Source organism: Mycteria americana, chromosome 18 (assembly GCF_035582795.1).
Source record: "Mycteria americana isolate JAX WOST 10 ecotype Jacksonville Zoo and Gardens chromosome 18, USCA_MyAme_1.0, whole genome shotgun sequence".
NCBI classification, from domain to species: Eukaryota; Metazoa; Chordata; class Aves; order Ciconiiformes; family Ciconiidae; genus Mycteria; species Mycteria americana.
Genome location: NC_134382.1, coordinates 9,832,843 through 9,852,194, shown reverse-complemented (window position 1 = coordinate 9,852,194; position 19,352 = coordinate 9,832,843). Strand labels below are relative to the sequence as shown.

At 40.7% G+C, this 19,352-nt stretch overlaps 1 protein-coding gene and 1 long non-coding RNA gene across 3 annotated transcripts in view; one reads left to right on the top strand and one right to left on the bottom strand.

Annotated features, from left to right (window-relative positions):
- LOC142418502 (uncharacterized) overlaps positions 1–7,429 on the bottom strand; it is a 46,520-nt gene extending 39,091 nt beyond the window's left edge. Inside the window, exons 1-2 of the long non-coding RNA XR_012778309.1 lie at positions 7,346–7,429; positions 1,105–1,221 (exon numbers count right to left, since the gene is read on the bottom strand). This is a non-coding gene — a long non-coding RNA (uncharacterized LOC142418502). The remainder of the gene's footprint in view (positions 1–1,104; positions 1,222–7,345) is intronic.
- Positions 1–14,459, top strand: part of MMEL1 (membrane metalloendopeptidase like 1) — a 29,915-nt gene extending 15,456 nt beyond the window's left edge. For both annotated transcript variants that reach the window (XM_075520422.1, XM_075520421.1), the window contains exons 9-22: positions 98–187; positions 458–594; positions 1,089–1,182; positions 1,444–1,572; positions 1,856–1,954; positions 2,640–2,723; positions 3,007–3,110; positions 6,340–6,398; positions 8,530–8,649; positions 9,761–9,894; positions 10,464–10,529; positions 12,811–12,906; positions 13,851–13,927; positions 14,360–14,459. In XM_075520422.1, the coding sequence (XP_075376537.1) occupies positions 98–187; positions 458–594; positions 1,089–1,182; positions 1,444–1,572; positions 1,856–1,954; positions 2,640–2,723; positions 3,007–3,110; positions 6,340–6,398; positions 8,530–8,649; positions 9,761–9,894; positions 10,464–10,529; positions 12,811–12,906; positions 13,851–13,927; positions 14,360–14,459 (1,389 nt within the window). The remainder of the gene's footprint in view (positions 1–97; positions 188–457; positions 595–1,088; positions 1,183–1,443; positions 1,573–1,855; positions 1,955–2,639; positions 2,724–3,006; positions 3,111–6,339; positions 6,399–8,529; positions 8,650–9,760; positions 9,895–10,463; positions 10,530–12,810; positions 12,907–13,850; positions 13,928–14,359) is intronic.
- The last annotated feature ends 4,893 nt before the right edge of the window (positions 14,460–19,352 follow it).

Genomic DNA, 19,352 nt, shown 5'->3' with positions numbered 1-19,352 from the left:
TTATTTGAGTGTGTATATGTGCACGTGCATGCATGCAATTTCAGCCGTTGACACTTGTGTCAGTTGATTCTAGTAATAACCTTGTGAATGTCTTCAGGCAACTACCCCAGCAGAAGAAAGGCATGATGTAACCTTGTTGTACAACAAAATGACCTTAAAAGAGCTACAGGAAAAGTTTGCATTGAACGTAAGTGTTTAATGAGCAGTCTAATACTTTCAGCTTCCTCTTATTAGCGTGCCAATTGGTACAGTAAAGGTTTGTGAATTTATCAGTGATGCAACAGAAAGACATATAAAATCATTCCCATTCTTAATCTTGTCTTCAGAGTCTCTTAAAAAGCATTTTTCTACCAAACAACACTACAGCTACATTGAATCCCATGGACTGTACAAAGTCCAGACAGTTACTGAGACACTTAAACACCTGGCATTGGTACATGTCTTTCTGTCTGCCTAGGAATTTAACTGGACCTTCTTCATCCAAGGTGTCATGTCTTCAGTAAGTGTTCAGGTTGACCCAGAAGAAGAGGTGGTTGTATATGGCATGCCCTATCTGCAAGAGCTGAAAGCAATTATCTCAAAGTACTCAGCAAGGTAAAGAAACTGGAGAATATCCAAGACAAAAGTTACAGAAGTATGGTGGAAATGTAAATTATTGGGCCCACTTGCTAGTTCTGCCAGAGCTTCTCTGAGAAAAGTGACACCACTTCACTGTAAAACATGGGAAATGTCTTCTAAGGTCCTAGGCTCCCAAAGTACTGTTGTACTGGGCATCTCACCTGCTCACATGTTAGAAAAGGTTAAATAGGAAGAAAAAATGTAACATTTTTTAGCTCGTTACATTCTAGAAGGGAAAAAGTAATAAATTAATCCCTGAACAGATACGGCAGTGCACTCCTCAGTCTGGATGCCTCTACAGTTAGCCAGCCTGTTAAATAAGAACAGTCACCTGTAGATGCTATGAAACCGATGACTGGCACCAATCAGTCGCTTTCTTATCTCCATTCAAAATTAAGATCCCCCTCTGACTGTCTGGAATAGTGTTGCTTTTTACAGGGGATTAAACTCAGCTTTGCTTTCCCACACAGCACCATCCAGAACTACCTCATTTGGCGATTGGTAATTGATCGAGTCAGCAGCTTGAGTCGGCGTTTCAAGGATGCTCGGGCCAGCTACAGGAAGGTATTTCCTCTCTTCCGACAGAGACCATAGAGCAGAGTACTGGAAGAGAGTCCCACAGTCACCAGAACAAGTCCTTGTCAATACAGTGATATCATGTCACGTAATCCCCAAACAAATCTAAGAACAGCAATCACAACAATGGAAGCCTTTGTCATAGGTTAACCCCCTCTTTAGGCAGCCACAGGTTAACCCCCTCTTTAGGCAGTCATTTAGAAGCGAGATGCGTAGGCAGAATTAATCCTGTGGGGTCCTGTGTTGCAGGCGCTTTATGGGACAACACTGGAAGAAGCCCGCTGGAGGGAGTGCGTGAGCTACGTCAACAACAACATGGAGAACGCAGTGGGAGCGATGTACGTCAGGGAGACATTTGCTGGTGAGAGCAAGAGGATGGTATGTAGTTTACCCTTCATACTACTGTACATCCACAATGTCTACAGTGCCCATTCCCCTCCATCTGATGTCCCAACCTATTTTGCCTGTTAAAGATATCCATCAGCCAAGAGTCAGAAGGCATAAGAACTCATTTATGATGCTCTTTTAAATGCCAAGTACCATGTTTTAGAGCATAGAATCTGGGGACATCATCTTTCAGTAGGAAGCTTTTCACCCCTCCTTAGCTGTGCCTGGGAAAAATAGCATGTAAATGACTAATTTCTTACTGCCTCTCTTTTAGGTCCGAGACTTAATAGATAAGATTCGTGAAGTGTTCATTGAGACTTTAGATGAGTTACAGTGGATGGATGAGGCATCTAAAGAGAAAGCTCGTGAGAAGGTCAGAGATAAGAAGGAACTTCCGTATTCTGTCATGAATATGAAATCTTTGACATTTTGTAGCATTACTATTCCCAGTTCCTCTACAATTGAGAGGAAAAAAACCTTTGATGTTCACTATCCTGTTATCCATTATCCTGTTACATTGTCTTTTTCTTTTTAATCCTTTGTTAGCTCACATACATTTTTATTTCCTTTAATGAATCTTGTGAACCATGTTATAAATGGGGAGAGAAGATGGCACCCAATGCATCAACCAGAATGACAACTGAATACAATGCAGTCCCCCAAAGAAAACTTTTTAAACTTTTCATTGACTTTAGGACCATCAGCACTGTTCCAATAGCAAAGGGGGGGTGGGGGGTGGGGGGGGGGAGGTACTAAATGAGGGTTAAACCCAATCCCTGTCAGATGGTGCTGCAGGGTCTGCAAGTCTGCCATAGTGGCTGGACACCAGGAGATGAGGGGAAGATTGTATGTTCCATACCAAAAAAAAAAGTCTCACTAGGCAATAGGGTGCATTTGAACAAAGTCTTTAAATATTTGCATCCAGTTTCTCACAAACAGGTAGACAATAGCAATAAAGAATTTGAACATGAATTCAATTATATTTATTGAAACTTAAAAAACCAAACCACCAGAAAACTCCCACAATTAAGAGGAAACATTAAACTTTTTTCTTCTAGGCAATGGCAATTAAAGAACAAATTGGCTATCCAGATTATATTTTGGAAGATCAGAATGAAAAACTAGACCAGGAATACGCCAATGTAAGTATGCCGTGCATATCTCAATAAGTACCTCAATATAGAAGCCTACACTTATTTCTTGCGACTTGGAATACTTATACCTGTGCAACTGCCATTTCCAGGTGACCAGACAGCATACAAACTTGATTGTGTTGAACATTTTATAAATAAATGCATGCAAAGAGCTAACAATTAAGTGATACCTTGCAATCAAAACATTTTTTAGAAGATAAATCCAGTGGCATGAGAAATTCCTCTTTCTTACTAATAGCTTACTAATATACTTGGATATCTGTTTCTTTAGTTAAACTTCAGTGAACACAATTACTTTGAAAACATTCTGGAAAACCTGAGAGCTGGAGCCCAAAAGAGCTTGAAAAAGCTTCGAGAGAGAGTTGACCAAGATATGTAAGTTTCCAGACCGCATGCTACAGACACAATCTAAATTCTGAAATAATGGTTATCGTGTTTAAGTCATATGCTGTGGATAGCTGAGAATGCTCATGTCCAAGATCTTCTAAGTTATTTTCTGGAATTAGACAGGTAGTTCATTGCCTCTTGTGGTAGGAATTCATGCAGTTCTCTTGGAATCTCTAATCCTTCATCAAGCTGCTTCACATTCAGATACTACATTGAAGCTACTTAACACAAAAGCAGTGACAGATCCTTCTGACAACTCAGCAAGGAGGAGACGAGAGAGGCAATGTCATGGAGCCTCTAAATGTTTATAATCAGAGGGGAAAAGCTTAAAATATTCTGGCCAGAATTCTGTTGGAAATGTGCCCAATCTTGGGGAAGTTGCACACCAGATCTAATTTCTGTCCCATTTCCAGCCGATTACTTCGCACTGCACCTAGTAAAGTATAAGTGTATTTTTCAGGCAGTGCCTGTCATAGGTGCAGGTTTGGCTGCTTTACGATCCCTTCTTTGACTCCATGAATGCATCCTGAGGAAGTCTCAGGTCTTAGCCTGTATTGTCCTAGCTGTTACCTCACAGTTCTCTACTCTTAAGCAAATCCTCAGCTAACGTTAGTCTTAAAACGATCAAAAGTAGCACGTTCATAAGTTGTTACTAACAGCTCCAAGGTGAGCAGCTGGCGTCACTAACCAGTATAAGCATTACTACACAACACCACCAGGACGACTCCTCCAGTCCTTCACGTGCAGTTGAGCTCCTGCCAAGTCCATGACATGGATACATCCCAGAAGCCCTGGCTTGCACGGTCAGCAACAAATGCCTTGGAATGTGACCTGATTTCCAGAGCTATGAGCTAGCCAATCTGAACTTTTAATAGTCCAGTTAGCTGCGTTGGAGGTATCCAGCTCAGGAAGCTGTCTGGCAAAGCTGCTGCTGAATACATTCATGACAGATACACTGTAATGGAAGGCAGAAGTAAGGAAGCCAACACCAACTCGATGTGTCGTTCGCTAGCAACAACATCAAGTAACACGTGATGTTCACAACAAGTACCAACTCGATGTGTTGTTCACAGACACTTAGAAATCTCCAGTGAATTACTGATTAATAATTCACCAAGGGAGTTTTCTGATCAGGCAGCTAAATAACAGAGCATTTTTTCCTGTTTCCTCATTTCTTGAGGAATCAGTCGTGGTGCTCTTCATAGCGAAAATTCTTGCACAGCATTGGTGTCCTTAATCCACAATCACACGCCTGTGTGATGCTGGAAGAGAATGTCTTGAGAGGAAGGAAAGCAGATTCCAATAAGAATTGCAAACACTTCTTCACAAAATGTAAAATAACACAGACTTATTAATAAGCAAGCAAACAAAAACTCTCCAAAGGGAAGCATCAGTCAAATTGTTGCAGAGCCTATTCATTTTTTTCCTATCCCTCTTCCTGTGAAGTGGTTTTAACTCAAAATGTGACCACACAACGCAGACACTTAGTAACCTCCAGTGAATTACTGATTAATCATTCACCAAGGGAGTCTTCTGATCAGTCAGCTAAATAACAGAGCATTTTTTCTGTTCCTCATTTCTTGAGGAATCAGTAGTGGTGCTCTTCATACCAAGAATTCTTGCACAGCATTGGTGCCCTTAATCCACAAACTGTGTTACACATCACTGCTGCCTTTTACAGTCTGTCCACAGAGACGGATGGTAGCCCTTTAGCCAAAATGCCCAATACCTCCTAGAATACAATCATTCTAGGTGTGGTTTAAAGCACATTTGTGGGAACCTTTTCATGGATTCAGGAATTAGGCCACCTTTGCCTGGTAGTTTGATGATATATGAAATACCAATAATTTGCACTTTTTCCATGTTAATGAACTACATCTTTCTAGTGGTGTCTCTCCAGCTGCTTGAAGGGTTTCCCCAAGGAGACATAAAACCACTTGTCACTCCAGATCACTGTTTAATTAAAGTGAAGGAGAGTATATAACTAATGCTGCTGATATTATTAGCTAATCACTGCAATTAAGAAAATTAGCCATTGTTCATAATCATAGCCTTCGGGGTGGGGGGGGATAGTTATTACAAGCTACCTGGCCAGCTCCAAACATTTCATGTCAGGCATGCCAAGGAGAAGCTTATGGACCAAGAACGTGTTTCGACAACAGGCTGGCCTTCAGAGCCAAACTGGTTTGAAAAATTCTCAAGTATCACCTCGAATTCAGAAACAGATTCCTACTCCCTCTCTATGCACGTGTTGCACACAGGTTCGTGGCAATATCAGCAGAACCCATTTCGACCACTTATTCCTGTGCCCAGGCTGCGATGAGCAGTCCTCTCTGTTCTGTTAGTCCAGAACAACCAGCTTCTCACAAGCTGGAAGCTGTAGACCTGTGCCGTATTTCTTAAGCAGGAAGTTTGATTCCATTCCAGAGCAGCCCACCAGTAGTTATGTCAAAATAACAGCAGATACAGCACCTAGGACATCACAAGATACTATAAGGACAAGAGATGTGGCAAGAAGAGTATCTTAGGCTGATGCTGCTGAATACTTATCATGAGTTCATGGTTTCAGACTGTTATTGCATGGTCCATTAGAGCAGGGTGACTAGAAGTGTATGTCAGAGGTAGAAGAGAAGGGGAGGAGAAAGAGAAATACAAATAATAACTTTATCAAGTTACTGGAGAGAGTTTCCAGAAGTAGCCTACTTAAAAATTACTTCTCAAAGTTAACACTCATTATCTAAGAAATATTGCAGTCCAAATGCAGACATGTACATATCTGACTGTGATTATTCAGTTTTAATTTTTCAACAGTTTGGTCTTAACTTCCAATTTGAGTAACTGCCTTCTGCTGCTCAAAGTGTCCTCTAAATGCTAATTTTCTTTTGAATGTAAACTCAGTATCTTCTCAAGCTCAGATAGTGTTAAGATGAGCTGGTAAACAGTTACCACGTTCCACCCCAATGTGGCTCTTGGACATTCAAGAGCAAATGCATTTATCACTTTAACTTGGCATTGTTTTGGATGAAAGCTGCCCATAAACGAGACACCAGTTATTTCCTGGTGTTAGTATTTCTTTACAACTGTGTTCAATGGCACCCTTCTTCCCTGCCTCAATCCTTTCCTTATATGCAGCCTGCGGTTTTTTAACAATAATAACTCAATAAAAACAATGTCTAAAAAAAGCATTACTAACTTTGTGTGCAACATTTATTTTTAGATGGATAATTGGAGCTGCAGTGGTCAATGCATTCTATTCCCCCAATCGGAACCAGATAGGTAGGTTTACAACAGTTTTAAACAGCTGCATGGAACTAATTAATCAGGTTTTGCACCATAAGGGTGCAAGTCTGCTCTCCAGAGACAAACCTGCCTGTGCCCTTATGGAAATTCTGGGCAAGGTAGACAAGCTGTTCTTTTCAAGCAGTCATTTTGTTGATGAATATCCACCTCCCCCCCCACACACTTGGCAGGCATAGTTTATATACTGTAATTGGAACAGCCTTATGTTTGAAAGCCTGAGACAGTAACTGCTACTATACGAGTGCCAGCTTCAGAGACCAGAGAATGCTCACAGCGTGTTCTGGGCTGTTTGTACTCACGTTTCCACATTCCAGATAAACATATGGGCAGCACTCCAGTTTGCTATCTGTACAGATGGTACCGAAATGATATTGGTAAGAGGCATACCCGACTGAAGAAACCTGCCTCTGCTTCCAGAATGGCAGATCTGCCACTTTTTGTAGAGTTGCTAGGCTGACTTTTCTTGTTCTTAGCAGAGAAGATGATCTTCAGACTTAAGACACAGTGAACCTCTCTGGCTCCCCGTGCTCCCTGATCTCTGAGCTGGTGCAGGTGGCCAGAAGTTTAGGTTAAGCCTGCAGATGTTGTACTCTTTGCTGAATTCTGAGCACCCCAAACAGGAGAGGAACCAAATTATTTCTACTAAGTAGTGCTTATTCAAATTCCCAGACTGCCAAGAAGATCTGCTATCCAAGTACTGCCAAGTACCATAAGAGGAAAAATCCATGCCTTTTTTTAGACCAGGCAGCAACTGTATCCTGCTCACAGGGCAAAGGCCAGAAATGGAAAACAACTCAACCAACCAACAGTCACAAGGGAAAACTTAGATAATTGCTAAAAGCAGAAACATCCAAAATGCTCAGAATTGAGCCCTCTAGCCTCATCAGAAAGAGCTGTTTTCCATTTTTGTAGCTTCCGCTTACCTCCGTATTGGGGGTAGGGTAAAAGCTGTGACCAGTCCTTGAGCCGTAGCAGGGTCCTCCGTCAGCTTGCTAGTGCATATCCTCTTGGAGCCATACTTGTAGTCAAGCTCAGGCTCCCTGTTGATCCCCAGTGGTTTTATGCTGATCGTAATCAGCTGTGAGCCAGCCTTCCAGGCAGGGAGCTCAGGTCTTAAAGAACACTGCTTCCTCTACGACTTTGCCCTTGTAAGTAATATGGAAGTAACTGGTTTAAGCAACTTGAAGATGAATATGCAAGCCAAAAATCCAAGCATAGCTACCCACAATAGTGTAGATGCCAGTTAAATCCTGTTTCTTCCTGTCTCTAGTTTGAGGAAAATCATTTTCCACGCTACTTTGTTTCCCGCTTCTGTCTTACTGCAGTCTGTCTTATACATTTCTCCCCAAAATTGTACGGATAAAACCTTCTATATAGTCAAAATGGGTTTTGTCTCTAAATGAAATATTTGCTATATAATTTCAGTATCTCCCTTCTTAGAAAGTATCTTATTAGAATGAAGTGCTCGTGGTCTTAATTCTTCTAGAAGTGTATATGCTTTTCATCTTATGTACATGGGATGAGGACTAAATCCCATTGATTCTATATAAGCTTTTGCCAGTAGACCGAAGAAGGACAGACCTCCTTCTGCCCCCCCGCCCCAGACTGGCATCCAAGTGCACTTGGTGGTTTGCAGGAATTACGACTGTGCGTGTTTTACACACCGAGTATTGCTGGTAATCACCATATGATCGCTAACCTTTCTTTAACAAAAATTAAGCAATAAAACATCCATTAGTTCCCCTATAAAATGGCCCTAAAACACAAACTGTACTTCTCTCCAAAAGACAGTTACTAAACATTTTGGTCTTGACTTACTGCAGCATACATTATAGACCAAATTAGGCTGAAGTTGAAATGTAAATGATACTTGGTTCTCAAACAAGGAGATATTGTAGTTGCAGATGTGCTAAATTAAACCTTTATTAACTTGTCATTTTCCATTTATCAAGGGAAACAATTTCACATGAGGAGACATGATGTTCTTTTTAATCATTTTATATATTATGTTCCTTCCCGATCCTCAAACCAAGCAAAAATCTGTCTGCAAAGTATGCAAAAATAAAGCTACCTTACAGTATCTCCCTCTCTCTTCCCCTCTTTGCAGTTTTTCCTGCCGGGATTCTACAGCCCCCCTTCTTCAGCAAACACCAACCACAAGCCCTGAACTTTGGAGGGATCGGGATGGTTATCGGGCATGAAATTACTCATGGGTTTGATGACAATGGTGAGAAAATAACTGAGAAAATACTGTTCTTTCAGTTGCACTCATTGCACTGTAAGAAATCAAAGTTACGCACTGCTGTGACTGAAGTATCCGTGCAGACACGATCACACACCCGTGGAGTCGCTGCCTGGGAGCAATACCGGGCACACTATCAACGTTCTGTTGAACGCTTTGCAGCAAGTGTTTCATGAACTAAGCAGGTCGCACAAGAAGTAAGCAGACGTTAAAAATAAATTGAGTCAACAACAATTCTCAGGAAAAGCTGTTACTTTTACAGCATCGTCAGAATGGAAATACAACGCAAGCAGATACGCTGGCTCCTAAAGTAAAATGAAATCTGTGAACTACATCCTTGGGATACAAGAGCTGTCAGTAGTGTCTTGAAGCCACAGGAGACTTTTTTTTCCCCCAACACGAACATTTGAAATAAATTGACTTTATTATCTTTCTAGAATGCTATGTAAAATAGTTTTGGGCAAAAACTCATTTCTGATACCATAAGCCAGTAATTTCTTATACACGCATTTTCTTCAATGTGGTTTTTTATGCTAATTAAGCTTGTGCACACATTACACATAAGCACACACTATACCCTCAGAAATCTAGATCCATAGCAAATAAAAAGCATGCTCTAGCCAGAGAGCTGGGCACACAAACACCAGAACTGCAACTCCAGCTTTCTCCTGCTGTGGCAAAGTAATTAATTCCCTATTCTGTCTCACGGACACACAGAATAAGCACCTTAGACACCTCAAAGGTGGTGGTAAGCTTTGTTACATGATCTCTGCATAATCCAGTTTGAAATAAACCTAGGCCTTGGTGCTATAACTGAAGTCAGGGCTGCTGACTGAACAGGAAATCACGGGGTAATAGAGAATACAGACAAAAGGACCGCAACTGATCTCGTTCATTCCCTTGTGCCAAAGGAGAATCAACTGTGCCAAAAACCTTTCCGATAAATCTCTGCAGCACAGGCCATCTAAATCAAAGGAGGAAAGAGGGGAGGAAGTGCAGCTCTCGCATTAAAAAGGAACAGGTGCTGCACTGGAAGGGCGGCTGCTCTCACAGACTCTCACTCAAAACTTCCCTTTTTTCTTGGATTTTCGTACAGGTAGAAATTTTGATAAAGATGGAAATATGTTGGACTGGTGGAGCAATTTCTCAGCTATGCATTTCAAGGAGCAGTCTCGTTGCATGGTTTATCAGTATGGGAACTACACGTGGGAGCTGGCTGGAGGACAAAATGTAAGTAAAACCAACCATTTCCACACCACTGGCTTTTTATACAGAAAAATAATGACTGTAAATGGAGCATCTCTACAGACAATAAGCATAAAACCCCACATACTACGGGCTAATTGTTCTGGAACTAAGATACAAGGGTTGTTTCTTGTAAATTAGGGACACTAGCATAGCCTAGAAAACCAGCAGTACCTGTGCACAATTGGGTTAATGGTGAACTGGGCCCACGTGTGCTTTTGCTGCCAGACTCCCCTGCAAAAAACACCTCCTAGGGAGGGAAATCTGTGTTTGCTACTGTATTTGCCACTCCTGGTAGCATACATTCCACCCAGCAGCCCATATTCTGCTCATGTTATATTCATCTATATTCTCTCTATTCTAATCTACAGCTCCTACCCTATTAGTTTTTTTATTTTCATTCTCTCCTTTCTTTGCCCCAGCACAAAGTCACTGCTTCCTTCTGTTCCAGACATGACTGTCTATCTGTGATGTATGACTGTGCTTCGGCTTGTGGCTCTTCGGGTTGCTAATGTTACTGACTCTAGAGTGAATGAATGATTATTCTTTTACAGGTCAGTGGAATAAGCACATTAGGAGAAAATATTGCAGATAATGGAGGAGTCCGACAGGCTTATAAGGTAACTTTCAAATATACTGTGAGTTAACTTCACCCCTGGGATTCAGCAATGGGGTTACCTATTCTGTAATTAAAAAATTTGACAATTAACATGTTATTACCATATTCAAAAACTTAAAGCCTCAATTATGTATCTAGAAGCTTATGTCCCCATAGATCTAATCACAGTGTAGGACTGCTGGCATTCTTGCACCCAGGAGACGACCGCCTAATTCTCCTAGCTATTCTTCCATGTACTACAGTGCTTGATGCCGCATACTTCTGTCTCAGGTAAACAGGGCGATGTTCATAAATAGGCACAGTATTAGCTAGGCAAAAGCTAAAGCACCCTCCATTTTCTAAAGCGCTTAATTCTGAAAATGGCAGCTATAACTTCAAACAGCTTGTCACATGGCAACAGAGCAGTAATTTCTTGGCAACCCAGTTTGGTGATACTATGAAGCAGAGCAACTGTTTTTTCCAAGTTTATTTCTCTCACACTTTTCATCTTTGATCTCAAAAGTGACACGTCAGGTACGACATGAAAAGAATAGATGGAAATACCATCTCTTTCCCAAGAGGGATACAGATCCAAAATACCTGTCTTTAAAAGCCTAGCTCCTTTTGTTGTGTTCTTTATGTGTTTTATAAGCTTTAGGAAAATAACACAGAGAAGTCCCTTCTACCTTGCTGCTATTTATTTTTCAAGCAGCTAGAAAGCAGAATAAAAATGCAAGGATTGATAATCGCAGAACTGCCTGCCCCTTTCCAAGGTAAAAGGTTGCTTCAAGCAGTCAGTTATTTTCAAAACAAGAGAAATGCAGCTGATATTTCGGAGCACTACCTCCGTGCTGTGGCTGAAAAACTATGTTGTCGGGCATGGTTTTACCCGTTACAAACACTAGTGCATATCGCCTTATTTTTCCTGCTCTACCAGGGGAAGTCATCTTCCAGGCTCAGGGAAGTCCAGTATCTTTAATCCTCCAGGTTTACAAACCATCGTTATGAATAGGAACACAGTATTTGTCAGCACAAAGGCTCTTTCCATATGGAGCTCAGGTGTGAGCATGGAATGTTCTTTTCTACGAATAATCCTAACAGATGTCATGGTGAAACTTCTTCTCTCTGGCGTTTTGAATATGGCAACAGTTAAGGGTGTTTATAGAAGAACAGAGATTTCTGAATTTTCAGAAATCTAAACTGACAATTCTGACTCTGAGGGATACCGTTTAGATTAATTATTCCGTTAAAGTGAATATGTACATTGTTCTAAAAGCTATTTCAAATGTGGAAGAGTAGTGTGGTACGACATAAACCGCCTGCATACAGAGTCCTCTGATGTTCTGTGGTGCTGAATGTCTTTTTACCCTCAGCTCTACCTTTTATGTTTGGTGTGCTTTGGGACTATCTCAGAGGTAATAGAACGTTTGAAATTAACCACCATGAGGACACATTAACTTGTCTCCATTATGTCAATATACCTAAAAAAAGAAAATTGGCCAATTAATGTGTAACAATAACAGGTAATGGATTTAACATTGAGCAAGGTTATTATCTGCTATTTTATGAGCAGTTACCTGAAGAGATAAAAATCATCACCAGAGAACTGTGGAGAAGACTTAACGCTTTATTTCCAGATACAAATGCCTATAGAAAAAGTCATGTGAAAGCTGATGATTTTACTTCAAACTGCAGTCAGGGGCATTCAGTCTCCGTAGCATTATTGACTTAATACATATCACCAGCTACACTTAAACACGATATTAGCAGTCACACTTTGTCATGCCTGCTTGCCGAGACACAACGGCAAACTAGTGGTCCACCAGGGTAGTGGCATACCTTTCGCTAAGGCGGTGTGCTGCCACCTTGCTCAAGAAATTCAGAATAGATCTCCAAGTGACTCCATGGAGAACACGCATAGCTTCTTGCAGCGAAGGTCAACTGGCCAACAATAACTACTACTCTAAAACTCCACTTCCATAGACAAGTTTGGTATTTTTTCCTGCTTTATAACAGTTTTCAGTTCAGAGATTACTGTACTTAAGAAGCTGAATGCAAATTACCTTTGTGTTTCATTTTTTTCCTAGAAAAGTCAACAGAGTACTTACGATGACAGCTTTTTCATCGAATTAGCTGTACTACTTGTATTAGATAAAAACTACAAAAATACAGAAGGGAAGACATGTTTGGTTCATATACATTGTGACTAAAATCTCTCACCCCAAAATAACATTCAAAATACCCATCATGCCTGAATAAGCCATCCTCCTGCTTCTCTCAATTGAATCTATGATCATTTCTAGGCCTACTTAAAATGGCTGGAACGGGAAGGGAAGGAGCCAAAGTTGCCTGGGCTGAATCTGTCCCACAAACAGCTTTTCTTCCTCAACTTTGCCCAGGTAAGAACACTTGGATGCAGCCACTACCTGCTGCATGAAAGTATAAATTAGGTGATCCTAAAGGTGAGAGAGAAAAATCAGTCCCCAGCTCTACTTGGGACAGTGATTCACCATTGACTGCTCTCATCAAAACGTCCCCAAGACCTTCTGAAAAGGTGAAAAAGATGGTTTAGTGATTAGGGGAAAGAGTTTTCAGTAACTTTTCTGAGGGCACTACTGCAACCTGCTGGAGTGAGGATACAGAGAAACAGGGCATCTACCAACAAAAGGCACATCAGACAACAACTTACAGGGGACAGCAACTTTCAAGAGCTTGCCATTTCATGTAATATTGGTTCCACTAACATTTATGAGAAAACTCCTTTTGCTTTCGATACAGACAGGGTTTCATCCATTTTTTTAACATGCGCTGGAGAAAACCGAATGCCTGAGAAATAGCAAGCCGGTAGCCCTGAAACAGGAACACATATTCCGATCACAGACGTTGCTACAGATTCCACTTATTTTCCTCTATACCACTTTATTACAGTGCAGAAACAGTAAGTTTGCCGAGTTGAATTTCACCCTTCAGCCTGGATGAGAAACTCCCATATGTTTACACTCCTAGAGTAACAAATATTTAACAGTAGGTCAAATATTTGACAGTAGGCCAACACATGAATAGGTCGTGCCTCAGACTCTCGGACTTCAGCTCATCTGGTTGAGGAATCACATGGGTGAAATCAAGAGCTAGTATATCTATCCCAGAGCATCAGACCTGGATCCAAGAACTTGATAAAACAAAACCTAATTGTGTCTATTCTGCCTCCTCTATAAAATGTACTCCAACTATATTGTAACAAATTGGGATGGCTCTTAGGAAAAACTTTGAAAAACAGCGAGAAGGTCCCCAAACTGAATTCCCTTTAATACTGACCCACTAATGATTAATCCTCCTTGTCTAGGTTTGGTGTGGTTCCTACAGACCAGAATATGCTAGCCAGTCCATAAAGACAGATGTCCACAGCCCTCTGAAATACAGGTGGGTTTTACAAACTGATTTACTATTTGATTACTTACTTGGTTCAACCCATTGCACCAAAACCCATTGCAAAAGGAGGGAGCGGCTCGTTGCCAGCAGCTATATTCTAACAGACAAGATAAATCTAGGCTAACTTTCAGAATTTCTCCCATAGCTTGTAGGACGCTGCTGAAGAGTACATTCCTTTACTTGGCCTGGTAAATTTGCCAGTCTATAGGGAATGGACCAGAACCCACTTACTGTGTGCTCTGTTTGTTCTAGCATTTTCTTCATCCTATTAGCTGTATTTTTCTTGCATAAAGTATCCCATATTCTGAGACTGTAATTGACTCATGAGACTCTAAATCACTTCATGGACGTAGCTTTCTGTTTTCCAGAGCAACAATCTCCATGCGCCGTACCCATGTAAATAAGTTCCTTCTCTTTGTTTAGGGTGATGGGATCTTTGCAGAACTTTGAAGCATTCTCAGAGGTGTTCCACTGTAAAAAAGGCACAGCCATGCATCCTGCAGAGAAATGCAGAGTGTGGTAACCAAAAAGAACACTGGGAGAATGATGCTCTGGTGACACAACGAGCAGTTCTTGCCCATCATGTGCCTGATGTGCTCCCATTCAGTCGCAGCCAAGGCTAACGGTGCAGCTACTGTAGTGAGAATCAAGGAAACGGCAGCACTCAAGCTCTTACAGTCCCACTGGGAAGCACGCAGGTGTCTCGGTGACTGACGGGCTGTGCTGAAAGCCACAGTATGCTCCAGAGCAGAACTGACTGTTTCAAATGACATCCTGACTGTTATTAAGATACCGCATCAGGGTTACAAAGACTAATTCTTAAATAAAAAACAAAACCAACAAACAACTATATTTTTCAGAAAGGAACAATAATTTTAATATGTCTTACAACTACGCCTTCTGAGACTCAGCAAACCTGTTTGAGATGTTTCACTGAACTGGTTTCCAGTCTTCTGATTCAGTTTCTGGTGCACTCTTCCCAAATTCAGGTTAGAGCTAGCTTAAACTCTCGTGCTGTCTGTATACTTGCACTTTGATTACTGCTTTGTTGTAAGAGGTTGCTATGCGTCTTGGTATGTTACAAAGTGAGCTGTATGTTAAGATGCCTGTTGGCTGCCAACTTAATGCAAAGCTGCACTCGAGTTCCTCTGCTCCAAAGAACAACTGAAACGTGACCTTAAAGTGAGGTATTCCTAGATAGAAAGATCGCATTTTTAGGCGTACACATTCTGTTGTTATGGTTAAAATTACAGAGTCCCTCCCTTCAGAGATATATTTAAAATGATGCTTATTCTTGTAGAAAGTGTATAAAATACGTTTTGCCAAATAGCGAACATGTATCCATGGAAACAATTAAGCTGTTTTTAATCCTGTGCCTTTTCATTTTGCCATAGGCTATTTTTCAGTATTTACACTTGAAAATGTAACAACTATTAATTTTTAATAAAAAAAAAAAATCACAGTAGCCAATTCAGCAAGCATTTTACTATAGAGAGTTTTGGGTGGCTTTTCTCAGTAAGCATTCTAATATAATGATAATATTTAAAATTCACTATTAAGTGTTGGCAGTTTAAAATACTCTTTCAGCAAATGCTTTTCTTTCTAGCACAGAAATCACTGGAAAGCAAGACAGTACCTACTAGTGCTTAGCTTATGAAGTGCCAAATCCCACTATTCATTTGCTTCCCAGGTTTCGTTAGCGCACCACTACCAACAGGTTTGATTATCTAAACAGCAGGGGAGGAAATGAAAATCACTGCACAGAAGCAGCTTTGCCAGAAGAGGTGACCCACTGAATTATTCTGGCCACCTGACAATAAGAGCTGGCTAAGTCACTGAATGAAACCCTCCCCATTTTTGCATGAATTTTACCTGCTAAAGCAAAATCAGCCTACAGATAAGTTGCCGCTTTTCCTGTAGCTGAGAATATATAGTTCGATCACATTGTATTTCTATCTTAAAAGTAATCCGGGAAGATAACTTTGTCAGAGAATCAGTGCTACCTCAGGGATCAACCACTCTTCTATGCCCTTCAACGGCTGAGAGTTAAGTACAGAAGGGAGAATGAGTCGTAAGAGGGTTTCGTTGCAAGTTTGTTTATTTAACCTCTTCAAAAGGCTAAGAACAGACTGTTCAGCACCCACCAGTAGAGTTGCCTACTGCAAATAAATATTACACAAAGCATGGAATTTGGCTTTCAACGCAGTTAAAGCATTTAAAATCTAATTCTTTCCTAGGCTGTACCTCAGATGACCATATATACAGAGCTCTTCAAGGGAATGCAACCTGAATTACAGTTTGGGTTTGTGTTTATTTCAGCTATGTCTATTACCTGAGGAGAACTGCACTTGACCGCATTAATTCTAACAAAGATCCTGATTCAAGGCAGATTAAGGGGGAGGAAAGGGTATTTTTTTCAGATGGGAATTGTTGGATCCACATATACAAGTGCCTGGAAACCTTATGATTGACCCACACTAAAAAAACAACCACAAAAAAATGGTGACTAGGAGAGTGCACTAACAAGCTCCGAGAGCCCTTTAAAAAAAAAAAAGTTACAATATTCTACACTAGGATTAAGCTCCCTTTTAAGTGACTTAAAAGCTCTTAAAGGAAACCCGGAGGTACAGAACCTGGCACGTCTGTGTCCTGCTCGCACCTCCGTACAGTTTGAAGTGCTTCAGACGTTAAAACTTCTGGTTCTGCCGAGACACATAATGAGATGTTTCCTTCCTGCTCGACAGTCGGATAAGGTACCGTGTGCTCCTGGTACTTCACCTCAGAGCTGGATTAGTTTAGAATACAACCCCCCCCCCAAATTCACAGCCGGGTTACTACACTTGATGCTTGTCCGTTTTGGTAAGTTCCAGTTCTCTCTGATACTGAACACCAAAACCTTTTGAAGTCAGACTTAATAACACTACTAAAACACGACAGAAGCAATTTCGTATAATATCATAGTAAATCATCTATACGACTTAAAGATTAACAAAGAGGATACAAGTTAAAGCTAGTTAGGAGATAACACAGACTTTGTAAAACACAGATGGACAGTAACTAATTTAGACATTAATCATGGTTCCACTCAAACTATGACTAACCATGAGCTTTTGGCTCCACCCAGGACGAGAACCACGTAGTTAGATTACAGATGTAGCGGATTGGTGAGATTCCGATGTCCTAAAAGGCTTCATGCCAATTATATTATTTTCTGCCTACCATCGTTAGAGAGGTAAGAGGCCAATATATCGTGATCTGGTGAGAATTATGAAGCCCAAGTTCTGCGTAACAACAGTGCTTTAAGACGTTTGCAACTGGATGTTGAAGACAAGCCTAATTATGTTCCATTCTGGTTTTCATTCACTTTAAAAGAGCTTTTGCTCTTGAATTAACCAAATGCTCATGTCCCATGCCTTGTTAAAACTGACCCTCATACAGATGAGGTTTGTATTTGCTCTGGGATTGGATTATACATGTAATAGGCTAGGGACTTTATTTTTCTAAATTGCTCTTTATCTGTATAAAAACTGGCATGCTCTACAACCCTCCTTAGTATGAGATTCCGTCCAAGCTTTGTTCTGGCCATTACCTGAGGTTCACCTTTCTCATCACATCTACAACTGATGTTCATAGAAAGATCATTTGACTACTGTTTCCTATTGGAAGGATTTTAATTTGTTTTAACATTAAATGACTGGTTGCAAGACAGTCAAGTGCTCTGATAAATCGGCTTTTGTTATTTAATTATTTGTGTATGGTGGCAGGCAAAATAAACTGTATTTAACTGCATTTTGTCCATTTTCACTTACTCAGATTTTCCATGTCAGATTGCACGCATACAGTAAAGCTAAATTTCACAGTCAGGTAATAAAAACTTTTTCCCTTGTGTAGCTGATATTTTCATGTAGCACTTCCAGTGAGCTAAGCTGGCCAAAGTGCCTTTCTTTCCTCTGTCCTCACATGCCTTTAAAAGCCAGGTGTTTACAGTGCAACGGACTCTCCAAGAAAAGCATCCTGGCCTGAGATGCCTTTAATATTTGCCCCCTAGACATCACAGTAATAGACACCTATTTTCTCAGCTTGTTCTGAGAACAAGGAGTTATCCTAGGGCACCTCAGGGGAGTCCTGCTATGCTGTGAACGTACAATTCCTTTTGCCAGCTTCCGCTCAGAGATTCATCCTAACAGTTAGGTCTAGATTAGCCTGACAATCACAGATTTCATCACAGATTCAGGTAGTTTGCCTGCCATCGTGAAAATGTTTTTATTCTAGGGTTAAGAAGAGTGTGGCATTTTAAATACTACACTGTTCAATAGTTTAACTTGTCTATTAAGTCGCCAGTAACAGTACCTCAGGATAAACTACAACTAGAATTCTTCTTTAGGGACAGAAAAATTAGGTAGCCTACATATTTTGGCAGCAGAATATCAGTAAACAGAAGCAAATTTGAGGAGGAACTTTCTAATGTAAAATCCAAGAGAAAATATACGAAGAGGAAAAAAAAAAAGAAATAACACAAACTATTGATTGCCAATATGAAAAATATGACAAATTCAAGGATATAATCTGGCACAGTATCTTTTACATATAACATTTACTCATATTGGAGTGGTCCAGCTATCGTACAAGACTATTACTGCAAAAATGCAACTTTACTGCAAACAGGGAGTCACAGAACAAAGACAGTCCTTGCCAGCTTCATTTTTGCTTAGATATTTCATGCTCCTGTTTTTTGTTATCAGATGTAAACCTCTTCATTGCACTGTAAGAAACACAGACGTAATTACGGCTGGGGAGCAGGGTATATAGCCCAGTATGTTCCCAACACGCTGGAAAGGTCCCTTGCTCACGGGACAGGTGACACACAAGAACAAAAGCCTGAGATTACAGAAGAGTCAACCAAAGCTGTGACCAGTAATACAGTGCTATTAACTGTTTTAATTGGACTGTAACAGCTACACTATACTACAAATATTACAGTGATATTAACTTAGCATGTACTCTACAGGTAACAGAAATGGTGCTAGGGCTGGTCAGGTTTGCAGATAATCCTTCTCTAAAAGTACAAGTTATTGTTCTTTGTCACCATATTCGTAGGACAGCTTTGGCCTTGAGAATTGCATTCTTTTATATTTGTTCCCTTAAGTCTTAGCAGAAGGACTATGAAACTGTCTGATACTAGATTGCCAGGCAGTCACTGCCTACCCGAGGGAACTCGGGAAAGCGACAACAGCATGTATATGCCAAGCAAGGGAAACAGCACCCAGCCGTGCAGAGGTCAGGTGGAGGAGGTTCACATGGCTGACAATTTAATTACTCTGCAAAATCATTAAGCTCTGGAGATGTGCCATTAGAAGTTCTGGCACATGCAACTGCTAAAGGGATAATTAAAATGTGCCTGGGAGGTTTTATTCCA